The 17,834-nt window shown below is 41.2% G+C and overlaps 1 protein-coding gene across 4 annotated transcripts in view; it reads right to left on the bottom strand.

Annotated features, from left to right (window-relative positions):
- dctn1b (dynactin 1b) overlaps positions 1-17,834 on the bottom strand; it is a 46,251-nt gene that overhangs the window by 25,853 nt on the left and 2,564 nt on the right. For 2 of the 4 annotated variants that reach the window (XM_034675296.1, XM_034675294.1), the window contains exons 1-4: positions 10,288-10,394; positions 7,065-7,316; positions 4,618-4,696; positions 2,688-2,719 (exon numbers count right to left, since the gene is read on the bottom strand). In XM_034675296.1, coding sequence (XP_034531187.1) covers positions 2,688-2,719; positions 4,618-4,696; positions 7,065-7,292 — 339 coding nt within the window. In that variant the 5' untranslated portion in view covers positions 7,293-7,316; positions 10,288-10,394. Of the gene's footprint in view, positions 1-2,687; positions 2,720-4,617; positions 4,697-7,064; positions 7,317-10,287; positions 10,395-17,834 lie in introns of those variants that run through there. The other 2 variants (XM_034675295.1, XM_034675293.1) reach the window with 1 other exon arrangement.

Raw genomic sequence — 17,834 nt, forward strand, 5'->3', positions numbered from 1 at the left:
TCCTGATCCTCGAAGTCCACCTGCTGAGGAGGAGACGCAGAACAGAAGACGATAAAGTAGACCCGAGCTGACAGGAAATCCATACTCTGCAGGAATGATCTCTGCAGGAGCGAGGTCGGTTTCACCTCAAAGTCACAGTCTGACATTTACAAACCAGCAGCAGCAGCAGCAGCAGCAGCAGAGGAACGTCTGACTGTATGACTCAGCCAAAGAGCATCCGACCATGTGGAGAATCCATCGAGTGGCATCAGCTGCTTTTTCCTGGCTTTGGATATTCTCCCAAAACGTTTACGTGTCTCTTCAAAATAAAACTGAATACTTTGCAAGGACGTTAACTGTCTTAAAATGATATTATTGTAAACATTTATATATTTTTCTACCTGTGCATCAAAGAATAACCACAATAACACCTGCGGGTTCTGGGTTTGAATTGTTAAAGGCGTCAGTATGACTCTGAGATTCACTAATGCGACTACAACATGCACAGAGAGCAGACAAACACACATACATCATGATCCACAGAGCACAGAGCATGGCGGGGTCATGTGACAGACAGGAAGTGGGTGTGGCTTCAAGACAGACAAGTCGCACCTCTCTCTTTTTCACTGGCTTCCACTCTCAAACAAACAAACACAGAACAGCTGCAACAACATCAACGATGGCGATGGAGCGAGGCGCAGTGAATCATGGGAACACGTAGGGATGAGGGCCCGGTCGCCATGCAGCAGCGAGGCCATTCAGAGGTTACTAACATGACATCACCACTGTACCGAGTTTAGAGAAACATGCAACACCTTTTTAGGCTTCACTCCTCGCTGCGTGGTCGGAGGAAAGAAGGGAAGGAGGTGAGGAAAGAGGTGAGGAAGGAGAGGAGGGGAGGGTGGAGGTTAAAGGTGAAGAGTTTGTCAGAGGCGTGCTGGAAGTGTCGGGGGACTGTGGGGACCTTTGATGGTGGAGACCTCGGTCTAATATACGGTACACTTCATATGTTTCACACACAGTTACTCACTCTCTCTCTTCTTCTTCACACAAACTGAAGGTTTGAAACCTCGTTAAAATGTGTCGCATGTGTTAGTTCAATATTTGACTCTCAGTCTCTGATTTCATGGATTTGTTTTCTTGTTGGATTTTGAGCTTGTGGAATATAAAATGTGTTACACTCTTATTTTCTTTAGAGGCTTATCTAGAGAGTTCTTATGAATAAAACATAAAAATCAGTCGTCTGCAATGATAAAAACATCGAGAAGAGACGACAACAAAGCCGTTTATATGACTTATTATTGATGTTTACATTTATGCAGCTGCTCTGGTCAGATTTCTCACACATGCAGATTCATTTTAGATTGAGTGTTTCTAGTTTGAAGCATGAATTTGTCCTTTTCAACAAGGCTCTTATGCAGAAGCTTCATGATGAATGTTTTCACCGGTTAAATGTGCAATTTGTTTAATTTTTGGTTCTGTTTTGTCTCATATTTTCTCATTTGCTGATAAAATTGTTGTGTTTTTATTGCTTTTATGAATTCAGATTTGAGACCAGATTTTGATTTATAAGATTAGAAGTAAATAGATATTATTGTGCTACTAAATTGTATCATATTGTACTGTACCGTATCAATAAAAGGGAACCAATTTGTCCATTCTAGGTTTCTTCTATCCTTAAAAGAACCTTTGCTGCATCTGTGATGAGCTTATTGTTTTACTGAAATGTGAATCCTTAATGATTTCCTCCAGTCATGACATCAGTCTGTTTATAATCATGATCCAAAGACTCTCTGGGATATTTTTGGTTCCAACTAAATAAGACTTAATACCTAATCAACAATCAATGTTACTAAATACTTCACACTTTATGATTCATTAATTTTTGCTTTAACTTGAACCTCTTCTCTGCACTAAAGCAAAACTACATGGTTGAAGTGTTGTCGATACTGTATTAGGAATATTGTTCAATAAGGGATATAATTATTAAGTCTGCATATCCTGATCTGTAATAAAGCAGAGATAAAGGCTTTGCACATTATTTCAGTTTCAAAGGTTAAGCTGATATCAGCTGTGATGATGGTATATCACAAAACTCAGCTGTTAGTGTATTTATCAGTGAACATCGCCCTCTGCTGGCCAGATAGGAAAACTGAACCTGAGCAGGATCTCAGGCTGAGTTTGTCCAACCTGCTAAACTCACAAATTCAGGGGTTATTTTATATTATTTATTAGAATCAAAACTGAATTTGACTTTTTATGAAATACTTCTTTCATCAGATTTTTATCTTTTAATAACAGTTATTATTATTATCATTATTTAATATGTTTTACAGTTTTATTTCTTAACCGTTATTATTTATGTCTGTATTTCTTTATTTATTTAAGTATTCATTTCTTTAAGTCTGATGTTCAACATGCTACTGATCTAATTAAAGTTCTGTAATTCAAATTCATGCAACCTGTCAAAGAGATATGTGTGACAAAGACCGGAAGATGAGACGTGGCAATGAACAGCAACACAGTTTGCTTTAGATAACAGAGTCGATGTGTATGTGTCTGTGTGTCTGTGTGTGTTTGTGTGTGTGTGTGTGTGTGTGTGTTTTTGTGTGTCTGATTGTGTAAAAGTCCAGGGGTGTGTCGTCACATCAGCTCCTGGTTTCCTGCAGAGGAACTTTGTTATCACAGAGCGGCGTTATCAGACTCACCAGTTTAGTGGACTTGGACGTCTCCAGGATCTCTGAAGATAAAAAAGACAAACAAAGAGAGTGAGACACAAACTTTCACATCATCATTAATGTTTACCTTTTTTTTACGAGGTATGAAGTCCCTCAAGGATCCTGGAACAGGTCAACACGATTTATGTCCTTAAAGCGGACCCAGTCAGCTGATGCAGCTCCTTCTGTTGAGGGGGTTTATTGTGCCTCTTGAGTCACTTTCATGTGAGACTACAGATGGAGTAAATGAGCAGATCGCTAAATCTGGTGCAACTATCTTTTTATTTTCTTTGTATGAATGATTTAAGTCATTGCACATTGTCCCAGTTAAATAAATAAAGAAAGTAAATGAGTTGTTTATCTGCTAATATAACTCACAGGATGAAGTCTGTATTTTAATGTATTGTATTTGGTCGGGACGGTGATTGAGCATAATTCCAGTATTGTGAGAGAGAGTTTATTGCTTTTGCTAATTTACAACTCTTGTCCTTAAAAATATAAAACATCCAAGATCATAAATCTACATATAACTACAGATATTAAGATACAATAAAAGTATACATCATTATATACAATAGACAGACTCTAAACACCAATTTAAACTACAGCAGGAGTACAGCTCTGGTTTGCTTTAACTCATACTTCACCTTTGCTGTGACAGGTTTTTAATCTAAGATAAATTTAGTTTGAGCTGGTGGATTGTTCGAGAGTTGACAGCTTGTACGGAGAAAGCTGATGGTCCAAATGTAGATATATGAAGCTGTACGTTACAGTTACTGCTCTATTTCATTCTTCCTGACCACCAGAGGCTTTACTCTGTTACTGTCTTTGTTAAAACCTGCAGAGAGGTTCAAGGGCTGGACTGTTGATACATTCTCAAACTAGTTTGAGATAACATCAATGTATAAAACTCTCATACTAAGTAGGTTGTATCTTTAAGTATGTTGCAGTGATGCCACTGGTAAGGGTTATTTGTCCCTGATTTTCAGGGTCTGGTTGAACAAAAATGAAAAGTTTCTGATTGTAGAGGAGACATTTTTGTTTGTTGCACCGGCTGGGACACGCCCTTCAACGACAGGACACAGTGTGAACAGTAATACCTCATCAAGTTTTGAAGACCTTTTCTGAGTGGTTTTGAAAAAGAATATATTGAAGAGGAGGAGCTATGAGTGAGTGAATATTTTATTTAGCTTTTATTTATTGTGTCTTTTTATTGTGTTCTTTTAATTACTATTCATTTTTATTGATTGTGTTTTTAAGCTTGTAGAGCACTTTGGCCAACAGCGGTTGTTTTAAAATGTGCTATATAAATAAAGTTTGACCTGACTTGAACATTGTATATGAGTGTTATTAAGGTGTTATGAAGGTTTATAGGATTTGGCGAATTGCAAAAAAAAGGCTCCAACTTTGAACGTCTGCCATGCCCACAATTTTTTAAGGAGCGAAAAGCCTCTTCAATCTACAATCTATCTTCCATCTTTCTGCGTGTTAGCATTTTCAAAAACCCTGTTTCTGTGCAGGACAACAACCTTCAGTATAAGCCAGTAAACTACATGATGGGGCCACTTTTATAATGCTAAGGCTCACCTTCCAAGTGACTACTCCATCAAAACAAGTCACCTCATCTCACCGCTATCCAAGAAAATGATCACATGTGACATGACGTACTGAGAGGAGTCACATGAGGGTTGTGATCCCTTTAAATAAATACAAACAACTCAGAGAGGACTTATGATGGGTTTGTCCAGGCGCTGTGTAACGATAGGTTTGGCTACCTGGCAGTTAGCGTCTGCTGGACCTTGGTGCCCTGCAGAATTCCTCATTTCAAACATGACTGCATGCCAGCTTAAAGACAGCTTGAAATTTGGTGGATGAAAGTAAATAAAGACACGCCTGTGACTCTCTGAATGTGTGTTTTCACCTCGTTTGGGAACTTTGCCGGTGCCAGGCTCAGGTGTCTCTGGAGACGTTGTGTCAGCCCCATCATCAACCAGCTGGATCTGAGACAGAGAGACACACAGACAGAGAGACAGAGGGAGACAGTTAGTCAGCAAGCCTACCAAAATATCACAAAGCTTTTTCCATCAATAGAGCTGGCACAGAGAGGAAGAGACACGCAGGTACATCACAAAAACAAAACTGGCTCATTTAAATATAGTACTCCCAGAGTGAGACTGAATTTTCCATCTTCTTTAGAAACCTTTAAAACCACAGAGCAGCGGCTGTGAGGGTCAAGCAGGAGATGAATAAAAAGGATTAGTCATGCAACAATGTTAAATGTAGGAAGTCTTCCTTCCTGACAGACAGACTCCTACTCCCTCAGACTTTGATCCTCTTCATAATACAATGTAAGAGGAGAAATAACAGATCATGCAGTGTCTGTTTTAACCTCTGGTGATGTTTCAGAGAAGTCTGATCCACCGCAGCATCCAATCAGTGAGTGATATTCGATACAGGGGCGAGTCACTCCTCAGATTCCCCTCCTCTCTCCTTGATCCTCTCTCCTCTTGAGCAGTTTTGGGATGCTCCCTAAAATAGCAAGTCCATAACTAATTCTGGTTCGACCGCAGATTGATGCATAAAAAAATATCACTGAAGAGCTCTGGGACGCAGGGATGGATCCAGTCTTCAGTCTCAGGAGGTACGTGCAAGTCATTCGAGAGATATTCAACCTTTCTTCACAGCAAAGAAAACATAAGGGCAAACTTGGATTTTAAACAACCCCAAAAAGAAGTACAATGAATATTCAGTGACCTCTTCTACATCATTAACTTCCAATGTAGCGTGAGGTTTGACAACTTTGAGAGAACTTTGATCTCTTGTTAGTTTGGGGATTAACCTCACACTCAATGTGACGCCTATGGTTGCTTCTGATGATGAAACATCACCGGTGCATTGTCACATTGACTGTCACATCCTTTGACAGCCTCTTGTTTCAGTCTAGACTAGAAAAAAGCAGAACACAGAAGGAGTTTTGTCTCTTCTGATAAAGCTGCAGCATAAATATAGTTTTGTTTTGCAAACATAACAGTTGTTTATTTATAAGAACACTCCACTCAGGATCTTTGACTCCTCTGACTCGGATCTTTAAGAGCGTGCCAACAGTATTTCTACATGTGAAGATTTTTAAAGCTTACAGTAGATATTTACAGCGTTTATCTTTTGCAGTTGTTTTCTACTCTGTGTGTTTTTGACTTTGCATCATTTGTGTATTTGCAGCACCTTTTTGGACTCTGCAGAGGAGAGGAAGAGGGAGGGGAGCTGGTATAAGAAGACGGAGGTTTATGGATCGGAGATGGAAGCCGTGTCTCTCCTCTCTCATCATGGGCAATGTGAGATCTCTGGATAATAAGATGGACGAGCTAACAGGACTAGCCAGGAGTCAGACGGAGTTTCGGGGAATGTAGCATGTTGTGCTTCACAGAAACGCGGCTGCATCAGGATATTCCCCGACCACAACGTCTCCATAGACGGCTTCCAGACTGTCCGGGCAGACCGGGATAGCAGAGAGAGCGCCGTGGGCCTCTGACCATATTATCAGCACAGGGAGATCTCACATGTCATACTGGTAGCTGTTTACATCCCGCCTCTGCCAACCCCACTACAGCGTCCAATGTTCTCAACGCTGCCATAGCCAGACTCCAGACGGACCACCAGAGCACCCTCTTCCTGATCTCCAGGGACTTCAACCACGTATTTATTTTCATTGTATTTGTATTTAAATATCTTATTAATTACTGTCTTCTATTAATATTATTTGATATTCATACTTACTGTCTATAGGAGCAACTGTAATGACTGAATTTCCCCCCGGGATAAATGAAGTATTTCTGATTCTGATGTTTTGAATCTGCATTTGCAGCTTGTTTCTCCTCATGAAGATTGTTTGTGCTGCTGCAGATCATCTGCCCTCGTCAGCCTTTGTAGATATTTGCTATGTTATCCAATCAAAACCTCCCACAAGCAAAATTAATCAGCATTTATGAAATTACCATAATATTTAAGCTATGGCATTAAAAAAACAACCAGGATGTATTCATCTGTCCCCTCAAGGCCTCCGTACTTTAAAGAATCTGTGATGTCTGTAACACACAGCGGTGCTTTGCAGTGTTTCTTCAGAGAGGAAAGAGTAAAGCTGTTTTTTGTTTTATCAGAAAACAGCCAAGAATGTAGCCTGAGGAAGAGAAAGTCTGGCACCCAGAGGACAGCAGAGAAAAATATCAGCCTCCACACGAGCTCACTGCGTCAAATAAAGGAAAAAACACGACCTCAAACATCTTATAAAACAAGGACCTGAACAACACACAGATGTTGTGGGTGTGGGAGCTTCATCCTCTGCGTGTGTAGGGCTCAGTGTTGTTTATTCACCTGTGACTGTCTCACAAAGATCCCGTGGTTCTCCTCGCAGGTGAAGTAGCGCTTGCCCTGCACGGTGCCGTCGTTCTTCCCCTTCCCCTCGTCCAGGATGACTCCCACCCATTTCCCCGAGGCGAACAGCGTGTTTCCGATGTAGGCGACCGTGCCCTTTTGACCTTTTCCGATCACCTCCACCAGGGAGCCCACTTTGACGGGCCGCCCGCCCCCGTCTGAGCTCATCCTGCTGCTGCCGCTGCTGGTGGTCTGAGGGAACAGGGGAAAGAGAGAGCACGCTGTTCATACACAGATTCAAATTCACACCATCACAGAATTAACCAGACATAGTGAGAACATCTGCTGCATTTGATACAGGGGCATAATGTTTTCTCTTGATCTGAGTTTGAAACATTAACAACCTTTAACCTTTAACCTTTGTGGCATCAAACTTAACAGAATGCTAATTTTATAAATTGCAGCAGTGGAGCTTAAAGGATGTTGGTGTTACGTTAAAAGCCATCCCTCTCTCTACAAATTGACTCCCTCTTTTTCAAATCTGTTGCTTCACTTATCTTCAATTGACCGAATATGTCTATGACATTATCTTCAATTATTACCCGGCTCTATTACTCATCTTCCTGTTCTGTAAGATGCTTGATTCTGATTGGTCAAAACCTCTTTACTATGGTTATTAACTTTCACTAACATGAGCAACACCAGAGGCAAACTGATCACACGTCATGTCAAATCAATCCACGGAAAAGAGTTCCGGCACATTTAGCTGCTGCTTGTTGACACTATAGACCAGGGGTTCCCAAAGTGTGGGTCAGGACCCTCTGAGGGGTCACGAGATACTCGTTTGGGGTCACGTTATGTGTTCCAGAATTTTTTTTTGTTTCTAAGTAATCCAAAGGTAACATATTTTATTCATTATTGTAAAATAAATCATTTAATAATAGCTAAATTAGAAATAAAACCTTACAAATAAAACATTTAATTAGTTTTCTGCCTTCCTTTGTTGCCAGATGTCTCCTGAGGTTAGGGTTAGAGTTAGGGCAGCACAGGAAACAGTCATATGTGCATGTAGGTATGCTAATTTTCAGCTATATGAAGTATGAAGCAACATTTGATCACTTGGAGGGACAGTTGGGGACGCAAATCTTTGGCACCTATATTTCAGGGGTCACGGGCTGAAAAGTTTGGGAACCCCTGCCAGAGACTCAACACAGGAAATTAAACTCACCAAAATAAAATACATTTCTAAGATAATAAAAAACTAAAATATTAAACCATTAAAAGAAAATAAGATGATATACTTCAAATAAGTAAATAAATAAAATAAAATAAAATAAAATAAATAAAAAGTAACTAAAATTTGAACTAGATAATAAATAAATAAATAATGAATGAATGAATGAACAAATAAATAAATAAATAAATAAATAAATAAATAAATAAATAAATAAAATAAAAGTCACTAAAATTTGAACTAGATAATAAATAAATAAATAAATAAATAAAGTAAGGTGAAATAAATCTGTTGTAAGAATAAAACTCAGTTAAAAAGCGAGACTAAAAAAGTAGGTCTTGAGTAGCAGCAGGGTTTAAAGTTGTGACATTTGCCTCGTTTATTTATAAAAGTGTGTGAACCGCAGAGCTCAGAGAAGAAGGAGAGCTGAATGAGGACAGTTTCATGTTAAATCCACCGTTACAGGAAGATAAGAATCCATCCCTGGGACTATTTTTAAAAACTGTACACATACATCACTTTAAATCAATAAAAGATTCTGTTTTTGGCAGCATGTCTGTATCTGAAGTTAGTAGATGTGGAATAAGCGGGATAATGTGTGATTAACAGGTAGTTATGGGAAATAGAATCCTGACAGGGTGAGACAACACCATAACATACATTATCCCTTACATAATTGATGATAAAAACATCATCTTTTTGTTATGATCAGTTGATATGAAACAGTTGTCCAGCTAGCTTCTAAAAGGAATAACAAAACCCAAGGAGAGCTCATGATCAGGCTTTTACAGGATCCCACAGAGAGGCTGGAAGCTGAAGGAACAGATACAGAGAGAAAGTAGCTTTAGAGTCTCTCTGGCCCGCTAAGCTGCAGGACCACACAGCGTCCTGCTCTCTCTTAATGTCACTGCAGGCTACAACAACACGGAGCGGTCAAATGTTTGTGATCATTCAACAACATCAACAATCAGCTGAGATTTCTCACAGCTGATGTGATGCAGGGAGAATAAAATGGCACAGTAGCATAGTAAAGCTGCAATATTTCATAATCAAATAATCCTGCATAACCCAATTTACAGTGTGATGTCCTAGAACCGGTGGTGACTCAGCAGACGAGCAGAGAGAGGAGAGAGGAGGAGAGAGAGAGGAGGAGAGAGAGAGAGAGAGAGAGAGAGAGAGAGAGAGAGAGAGAACGAGACAGAGAGAGAGAGAGGAGAGAGAGGGAGAGAGAGAGAGAGAGAGAGAGAGAGAGAGAGAGAGAGAGAGAGAGAGAGAGAGGGGAAGATATTATTACAGAGAGAGAGAGAGGGAGCACACTGACTCTCCTTCAGCTCTCACTGTAAACACACATTGTGGATGTGCTGCTGTTTAACTTCAACAACACAGAAAAACCTCCGCAGAGCCAAACAGACGCACAGCAGCACCATGAAGAGGACTTCTCTGTTCCAGATCCTGCAGGACTTGGAGAACATGTGATTAATGCAGATACAAGGAACTCTATTTCTGGATGTGTGGAGACAAACCTGTCCACGACTTACAAATGTACCTTTTAAAAAACTCAAACTTCTACAACTAACTTTTTAATAGAGAGACAATAATTATCTTGTTTTTTAAGGCTGATTTGAGTTTTGACAATCTGATAAAAACATTCAATAAACAAACATTTCCCCGAGGACACTTCATGAGTGCTTCTGAAATAAAACCGTGACAGTTTCACAGTAAAAATAAATAAATTCTTCAGTGCTGACTGAAACTGGAAAGACCGTACAAATGTAATCATGACTGTGATCTTTCAAAAGCCCCACATCAAAAACTAGTCGGTGCATAATTATTTTGGGACTTGTTGCCTTGAAGAGTGACCACAAATGTGGGAAGAAGAGAGAGGGGCCAAGACCAGGAGCCTGGACCTGCAGGACTACACCCTTCAGCCCTAACATTGTGCCCTTAAAGGTGAAGTGACTAACATAGATGATGTTTTTACAAAGGCACCTGTCTGTGGAAGCCTGGATGTGTTGGAAGCAGGATGAACGCTGCAGCGACCTCACAGCTACAGGAGAAGGTGGCCTAGAGGAACACAATAAGTTTGAGGTGTTGACTTTAGTTTATTTAAAGAGATTTACCTTATTTGTTTTAATATTTCATACTTTCATTTGGGAATCGTTCACTTTCCATTTCTTTGGAATTGTTCTGAAATTTCTGAAATTTGGTTTTAGGGGCTGAAAAAAAGTGTGCAGTGGTTTTATTTGAGTTACAACACACCTTAAAAATGAAAAAGGATTACTTTGTTTACAAAGATAAAGAGGGAAAAATATTGCAACTGTCCATATCTGAGAATTGAAATAAAATAATTATTTAAATTTTGAGTTCACTCCAGTTTTCTTGAAAAAGGTTATAGAATCGTGAGTGAATCGTATTGTGAACCAAAAATCGTTGAGTGTATCCTTACATCCCTACCTACAACTAGGGCACAAACTGAAGTTACTTCGTACCCTTTTCTGCTTATTGATACTGAGAATACATCCATTTAAACACAGCACTGATATGTGCCATCTTCTTAGTGATGGCAGTGTCTTCCCTCCTGAGACCCCAACACCTTGTCCTCTACTTCATGCAGTGGGGTAAATATGCAAACAACAACTCAGGGGCAAGCAGTCCTGACATTTTCAAGAGTACATACATGAAGAGTTTAACTCAGAACATTAAGAAACCCAGACACAGATCTGTGAGACGTCCATGTCAGCTCACAAGTTGATATCATAAATCTAAAGACTGTTCCCTTTCAGCAAAGTCCTCCATGCTCTACTCATGAGAGTTCACATCTTAGGCAACCATGACCAGGTCAGTAGTGGAGACAGCAACACCTTAGAACCCGGTCTTAACAGTCAGCTACTAAGGTAAAGGACTTAAAGCGTAGTAGAGGCTGGAATGTTCTTTTATAAAGACCGTTTTGTTTCAGGACCTGCTCTCATGTCATCACGGCCCCGTGCAAAATCACCTCAAGAATTCGAATGATTCGTGGATTCACGGTTTCTGTACACTTAATCTTAAAGATGATGTGACTTCTTAAGGGGTACAACTAAGGATTTACTTTCAGATTATGTCACTGCATTTGAAGAAAAAATGCTCCGCGCCATTTAAAGGAGGAAGACGCTATTTTCTTTGCAGACAAAAGCAGTTTCATTTGTTTTTTTCTCTCTAATGCAACAACATTTTAGTGATATCATAAACATATCAGAGTCATGAGATGAAGATGAGTCTCCTGGTAGCCGTTCATCTCCACATATCAAAGCAGACGGCGTTGAAATGGCTGCAGAGGATGCTTTTTCATGAACATCCCTGATGAGATATTCAGTATGTAGCAGCTGTAAAGCCGGCTCTGAATCCCCTTGATTGCTTAAAATCTAATTAACCTACCTTATAATTCATGACCATTGTAGACTGAGGCAGACACATTTATCTGGTAATGTGCAGTAAATGCATCCTTGAGTCTTTTGTCTCTTTGCACAGAATTCATTTTCAGCACAATCATCTTCTCAGAAGTTGCATTCAAGCTTTAAAGTCTATTTAAAGCTCTTGAATCACTTAGGCTTCATGCAGGAGCTCAGATGCACCCGTCGACCTTCTGCAATCAAACATCGTTTGTTGTTTCCGACTCCAACATTACGCTAAGTCATAAAAAGCCGGCTCCCTCCAGCAAACAGACTGTAAGCGGAGCGCTCGGCGTTCAGTGTTTGCTGCTCTGACCTGTTTGCCATGTGCTGCCGACAGAGGACCCGAGGAGGACGTGTTGAATTATTCAGTGCCACTCTACTCTTAAAACACACGCAGGCTCACGCAGACGACAAAGCTACAAGAAGATATAAACAGTGATAGCGCCTCATTTGCTGCACTGTAATGCATGGATGAAGGCGCTGGAAGAGTCGGCCTGCAGAAGGTACGGCTTTGAGCTGAAATACCTTCGTGCACAACATCGCAGGCTGGATTGTGAAGTACTCAATCTCTGGATTTGTCTTTATTTCTAAGTGTTCTTCTGTTATCAGAGGAAGTGAGAAGAAAAGCTGGAAGCTCTGATGTCATCCCTCCTGGTGCCCGGAAAGCTGACTGACTCAGAGTCAGATGAGTAACATGAAGTCTCCTGGTGGATCAGCTTCATACAGATGCTTTCATAAATCAAATAAATGGTTGAAACAAGATGAATTAGCTTCATATTGTGATAACTGATTCATCGTTTCAGAGATTTAGGAGCCAAAATATGAAAGATTTCTTGGGTCCAGCTTCATAACAGTTAAGATTCTTCTTTTTTTTGCATTTTCCAGGAATTTCTGACATTTTACAAACTAAAAGATGAACTGATTAATCATAAAACTAATCTGCAAACACATCAAAATGAAAGGAATCATTAGCTCTCCGGATAATACGATGCAACACGAAAGGAAACAAAGCAATACCTCACCATAAGTATGAGATTAGGGAAGTTCCTAGTCGTTGAAACAGAAATTTGAATTCTGACTAAGTCTCAAGGTGAGAAAACACTCAAGCTTCAAGTAAAATGTTGGAATACGTTATGTCACTCAGCTAGAAACGTGATCACAGACTCTGCAGGTGAACAATGACAACAGTTTCACAGTGTGGCTAAGGTTAGCAGAGCTAGCACCACCGGCCTTCAGTCCTCCCTGCAGCTTAACGTCCACATGTCTGTTTGCTATGTATCGCTAGAGTCGAGTTAATTAGACACAGCCTTTGAGATCACGTCCGACATCTGTGCTTGTTTACATCCAGGTAGTAGTTATGGCAGCGCTACAGCTCAGACACAACAAATGACCGGCATTTCAGGCCGACAATAATAAAGAACCTGTTTAACCGACTCTGTTGTTGACCAGCAATGTTGACGACATTTAATGGTCTAGTTGTCTAAGCGTGCACATCCCTAGTTAAGATAGAGTGACACAATACAACACAATATGAGAAGATGTTTAAAAACACAGCACAATAAGTCACGATGTAACACAATATGATACAATACGACAGAATACGATAAGATGCAATGAGAAGCGATGGGATAAGAGACGAGGCGTTACCATACGATGTATGACAATACGATACGATAGGATAAAAGACAAGACAAGAGGATATGATGCAAAACGATACAATACAAGACGATACTATAGGACACGATACGACTATGAAACAAGACGATACGATACAATACAAGACGATTATGATACAATACCATACGATAGAACGATTGGATACGATGAGATACGATGTGATGCGATGCGATACGAGACAATGCAATATGATACGATACAATACAATACAACACAGTATGATACACTTCATTGCTTCATTTGTCTTGGATGTAAGTGCTGCAAACATATTTAACATCACCTTTACTGCAGGTGTTCTGCATATGATCCAACATAACTAACATCTAAGATTCAAGTAAAGATAGAGGGAGGAAATGAGTTAACTCCAGTTAAGTTGAGTCATCTTCTCAGAGGTCTGAACCCAAACATCGGAGCAGGAGCATCGTATAACCCTGAGGGGCATCCGAGGCAAACAAAGAGGCGACAACTGAGACAGAGGAATGCAGCATTAAAGGGATCTGAGAGCCGTCTTTACAAAGTACGACCGAGAGGAAGATGACAGAGTGAAACTAATCGATCAGACAGAAGAGGAACAATAGCGCAGAGATCAGGAAGAACTTAAACACCACAGTCTGGCCCATTCAAAACACAACCCCGGGATGTAAACACCTTGCGCACACTCACCCTCGTGTATGTGTTCCTCCTGGTCTGTGACATGTTTCCTGATCGCCCCAGAAGCCCCCCGAGTGTGGTGTGTTAAAAAGGGGAGAGCGTCGGCCAGACAGAAGAGGGGTGTAAAAAGAGAGGTGAGGAGGTGGGGAGTACAGTGATGCTGCTGGAGCGTCTCCCTCTTCCTCTCTGTCTCTTTACAGAATCACACCATCCCTCTCCTGGTCCTAAAACAGAGCTCGAGGTCTAACAAACTCCCTCCTCTCCTCCTCTCTGGTGCTGCTCCCAAACGAGAGCCCAGCAGGAAACGTTTCCACTCAAGGAAAAAGTTTGAGGGGCGGATATTCCCGATCGAAGCCCTCTGACTGAAGGAGGTAAACAGCAGAGGAAAAGAGGAGAAGGTTCTCTCTGCTGTGAGTGCATCAGCTGAGCGGCAGCACTGTGCGGCTGCTGCAGAGTGAGAGTGTCTGCTCCGGCTCCTGCAGGAGGGAGGGAGGTGTAGGCCCGGACTGAACGAGGTGCAGGGTCCTAAAGCCTGCAAATGATTCTCTCTAATACTGCACAAAATAAACTCAACAATCATGATTCCTGTGCATGTCTACATGTTTCAGCATCATGCAGAGATCAGGAGTTGGTTTTGGGTTGATCAGGACTGCTCGGGCTTGTTTAGGAGCATTTAAGACCTCATAGGACGTTAAGAAAAGGACTACAGGATGAAGCTCCCTTGAAAACAAAAAAATGGGAGCATATTTATAAAGATAATGATGATGACTAACAAAACAGCCTTTTACACCAAGGAAACAAGTCTACAGTTTTAGATCTGCACGTCAGAGTTAAGACCCACTTCTAAAGGGCAAAGCATGATTGAGTTACAGGTGAGGAAACTTGATGCCCTCCAGGAAATTGGGAGAAATAAACAGAGCCAGGAGGTGGGAAATAAAGTCCTGTTGTCCTCTAAAGCTAGAAACAAAAACTGGTAACATGCAGTCACTTATAAGGCTGTTATTTGACCAGATATCATATGTTTCACTGGGTCTTTCTGTGTAGAAGGAGGGGATCTCATGGATCATTTGGACCCCTTGTATAACCTAGTCACTGAAGGGATCCTAAACCGGAAATCAAAGACATGGATGTAGTCTCTGGGATGTCATCCAGTGGGTTTTGGAGAGACATTTTGAAGCCAAATGATGACAGACAGACGACAGATGTTGTAATATGCTGACTCAACCGGCCTTTTGATCGACTGAGTAAAAGTGAAAGAGGTGGAGCTGATGTGGGCTTTGAGCCTCCTGACTAAAACCTACAACTATACCCCTTTTTGACCAATGTGGACCTGGTTGTAGTTCAGGGCTGATGCTCGCGCTGGTTCAGAGTAGGGATGGGCAATGATTTTTGAATATTCGTTCATTTTAAAAGTACAGTTTTTCAATGTTTTTACCGGTGCCTGGTTGTAATACGGTATTCCCGCCAGACGGTGGCTATAGAGCGTCTTAAAGCTGTTTGATAACTGCATTAGCAAACAGAAGAAGAAGAATGCTAACCGCATTAAATAGAAAAAGAAGAAGAAAACATTGGCATTGACTAAAGGTCGAGATGGAAGCTGTCAGTGTCCACTAGGGGGGATTATTTGAATAATCGTTGAATAGATACCAATGATTATCAAATAGTATTTTGTCGTGAAATGCCCATCGCTAGTGCGGAGCTGGTTCAACTTGTGAACCAACTCGGCACCAGTTTGTTTTTCCACCCACCCGCCCGTGGAAGAGCCAGGTCATGACGTCACTTCTACGTGACCGCTTTTCCCAGCAGTACTAGCGCAAACTTTCCCTCACAATAACAACGATGGTGGACAATGTAGCATGCTTGCTGGTGTTGCTCCTGGTTTTTTGAATCACATAAGGTCCCAAACTTTACCAACACCTCTGTGCTACTCGTCATGAAGCACAGATGGCTTGCTAACTCATGAATTTGTTTGGTTTGTCTTTTTGGTCACAGCAATTTTCTTGTAAAAAATGTGCATTTTAACATCGGGCCTAATGGGGATTCTTTGACTTTTGGAGTTAGCCTCAAGTGGACACTCAAGGAACTGCAGCTTTTTTTTTTTTTTTAAGTTATATTTTTGGCCTTTTAGCCTTTATTTGAGGACAGCTGAAGAGAGACAGGAAATGTGGGGAGTAGAGAGTGGGGGAGGACATGCAGGAAATGGTCGACCGGCCAGGAATCGAACCGGCGACCCCTGCGACGAGGACTGTAGCCTCTGTATGTGGGGCGCTTAGACCGCTAGGCCACCAGCGCCCCAGGAACTGCAGTTTCTTGCACTTCATCAGCTTATTTTCAACACAGGAGGTTGCTGCTTGCCTAAAGTAAGCTAAGTTCATGTTAGCATCCTTGCTTTCTGCCCCTCATTATCTTGTGTTTCATGAAAAGCTGTTTAGAGCAATGTTAAAAAGTGAGACTGCAGGGTTTTTAATGGTTCTGATTAAAGTTACTTTGGGATATAAGACAATAAATCCGTGCGAATGTGTAACAGACAACTTAAGCTACATCAATCAGCTACTTTCTAAATATCTATCTCTACAATATTATCAAGATATTTGTGGTCATGAACATCAATTTGAAAAAGATTGGGGTTCATCAGAGAGATGATTTCCTCATGCAGCAAAGAACAATGTAAGAGTCCTGATGTTTCCTAAATTCTGCACTGCGGTCTGTCAGAGAGCTTTTGAATTCAACTTCGTCCTCGTGCCAAAAGCTCGAAAGCTGCGAGGAAAACAATCCGTCCAGCCTCAAAATTAAAAACAAAAACCACAGGCAGTCGGCTTTTTTTCAACCATGGGGGGAGGCGAACCAGTTCAACCCAATCTGTGTCATTGTTAGTGAACACAAAAGGCCCAGGTGATGCTCGATAATGCAGCACACACACTGTAAGCGAGAGCCAGCAGATTGCATTAGTGCCCCGGCCTGATGCTGTGGCCCATCACAGAGCGAGGATTAACTCTCCTTTATCAGCTTTTATCAGCTAACTGCATGGCTGGGCCTTTTTTTTTTTTAACTCTCACTCTTCTCTGTTTCTGTGTTGTCATCTTTTTGCAATGAGAGCAAACGCTGCAGGGTTTCTGTGGGAAAGCTTTCAGAGACGCTGAGAGAGTTTGCAGTTCAGCATCTGCAACAAAAGAAACCCCAGCTTCAGGACGAGGAGATATATACTCTCTCCTAACAAATAATTCAGAAGTTATAAAGCTGCAGAAAACAAACAAGGACCAGGACCCAAAATACATAAATCTGAGCCTTTAAACTGACTGAGACTGCACTCTCAGTCTTTAAAACAGCAGACATGGGACAGTTAGACTCAGTGAGGATTGCCAAACACAAAATAAATCTCTGCAGACTTTTATGCAAATGACAAAGGCAGAGAGGCAAAGGAGGGGCAGCCCTTATCTGAAAGTACAAAAAGAGACAGCCAGCACACAGACTAAATATAATGAAAGATCTGCCTCTTTACAGCAAATGGGAACAATGGGGAAAAAAAGAGGCGTCACCACCACCAGCTTAACAAAACGCTGTCTGCTGCTGCGAGAGCACGGGAGGGCTTCAAACAGAGGTGACACACGGAGCGGCACAACCACGCCGAGCCGGTCTGCAGGACCAGGGAGGACAAACTAACGTCATGCAGAAGGTAAGGATGTCTTTGTCCTTGAAGCTTTTATTAGAGATCTAATAAAAACAGGAGGAAAGTTCATGAATAGCTGAATCATGGGCTGAAAGTGCTTTGTCAGGAGT

The sequence above is a fragment of the Notolabrus celidotus genome, chromosome 22, assembly GCF_009762535.1.
Source record: "Notolabrus celidotus isolate fNotCel1 chromosome 22, fNotCel1.pri, whole genome shotgun sequence".
NCBI classification, from domain to species: domain Eukaryota; kingdom Metazoa; phylum Chordata; class Actinopteri; order Labriformes; family Labridae; genus Notolabrus; species Notolabrus celidotus.